The sequence below is a fragment of the Salvelinus sp. IW2-2015 genome, unplaced genomic scaffold (genome assembly GCF_002910315.2).
Source record: "Salvelinus sp. IW2-2015 unplaced genomic scaffold, ASM291031v2 Un_scaffold5967, whole genome shotgun sequence".
Classification (NCBI taxonomy): Eukaryota; Metazoa; Chordata; class Actinopteri; order Salmoniformes; family Salmonidae; genus Salvelinus; species Salvelinus sp. IW2-2015.
In genome coordinates, this window is record NW_019947232.1 from 38,364 (window position 1) to 39,525 (window position 1,162).

Below are 1,162 nucleotides of genomic sequence, written 5' to 3' on the forward strand. Positions count from 1 at the left end.
AACTGAGAGGTTGAGTAGGAACGTACTTGGGTAACTGAGAGGGTGCTACCTGGGTAACTGAGAGGGTGAGTAGGAACTACCTGGGTAACTGAGAGGGTGAGTAGGAACTACCTGGGTAACTGAGAGGGTGAGTAGGAACTCGTATCCAAGGTCAAGGATATGGTCTGCATCAGTCAGCAAGTTGTACCGTCTCACCATCTGGTAACAACACAATGGACATTCTTTGTAGGATGAGCAGGATTTATTATTCATTTCCACCTCATCTTCATTTTCATCAGGGCCATCCTCCACTGTCCTGGTCATGTATTCCTCCAATCCTGAACTGTACAGTATTTTCCACTGTTACAGCGAGACTCCTCAGCTCACACTGCAAATTGTCAACAGTTGTTCGACTATCAAATCGAAGCAAACATTTGCTGATCTCTTGAAGGGCTGTCTGTGGAAGACCATGGGATGTTATTTGGGATACGTTTCTAGGGTCCAGAAGGGCTAGGTCAGCATATAGAGAGCCATGAGACAGAAATCACATGAGGATACTATCTGTGACTGTATCCATCATTTGATTGTGGACTTGAACTTTATAGGCACTCTCTGCCTCTGTCAAAGCTTCATCTTGAGCCATCTCTCCAAACATGATTTTCTTCTTTCTTGCCGTTTTCTGTGGCAGAGTGGYTTCCACCTCCTCCAGCTCTSTGTCCTCATGCTGTTCTTTGATCTTCTTATTTGTAAACTGAACAAATGTGTCTGTAGCTGCCTTAATGGTGTCAAAGTCTCTTGACATGCCTTTCAGGGTTTYCTGTGTAGCCACAACATTCGATGGGTAGACAGAATGTCCATCCCACTTGTCTGCAGGTATTTGGACAGTGGTGACKTGTTCTCAAATATCCAAAGAAATATTTGAGCTGTCAGTATCATATCATACCGGAGAAGAGCCTCAGTAAATCCTCTTGCCTTCATCCAAACAATTGTCTTCATGTTGGCCTGTCCTTGTATGGCTGATAGTGTGAGGAGGAGTTCAACATAGAGACCCTGGCCTGGTTTTCCAAAGGATCCAAATTCCTTCTTCAATGCACTATCCCTAGCCCACCAGCCTGTTTCTCTGATTGGAGATAGGTGTCTGTGTCACATGTCCTGGCTCTTCYTCTCCCACATCCATCCTTCG

At 45.2% G+C, this 1,162-nt stretch overlaps 1 protein-coding gene across 1 annotated transcript in view; it reads right to left on the reverse strand.

Annotated features, from left to right (window-relative positions):
- Positions 1–781, reverse strand: part of LOC112078617 (protein unc-80 homolog) — a 6,551-nt gene extending 5,770 nt beyond the window's left edge. Inside the window, exon 1 of the mRNA XM_070442104.1 lies at positions 653–781. Within this exon, the coding sequence (XP_070298205.1) occupies positions 653–781 (129 nt within the window). The remainder of the gene's footprint in view (positions 1–652) is intronic.
- Positions 782–1,162: the final 381 nt, after the last annotated feature.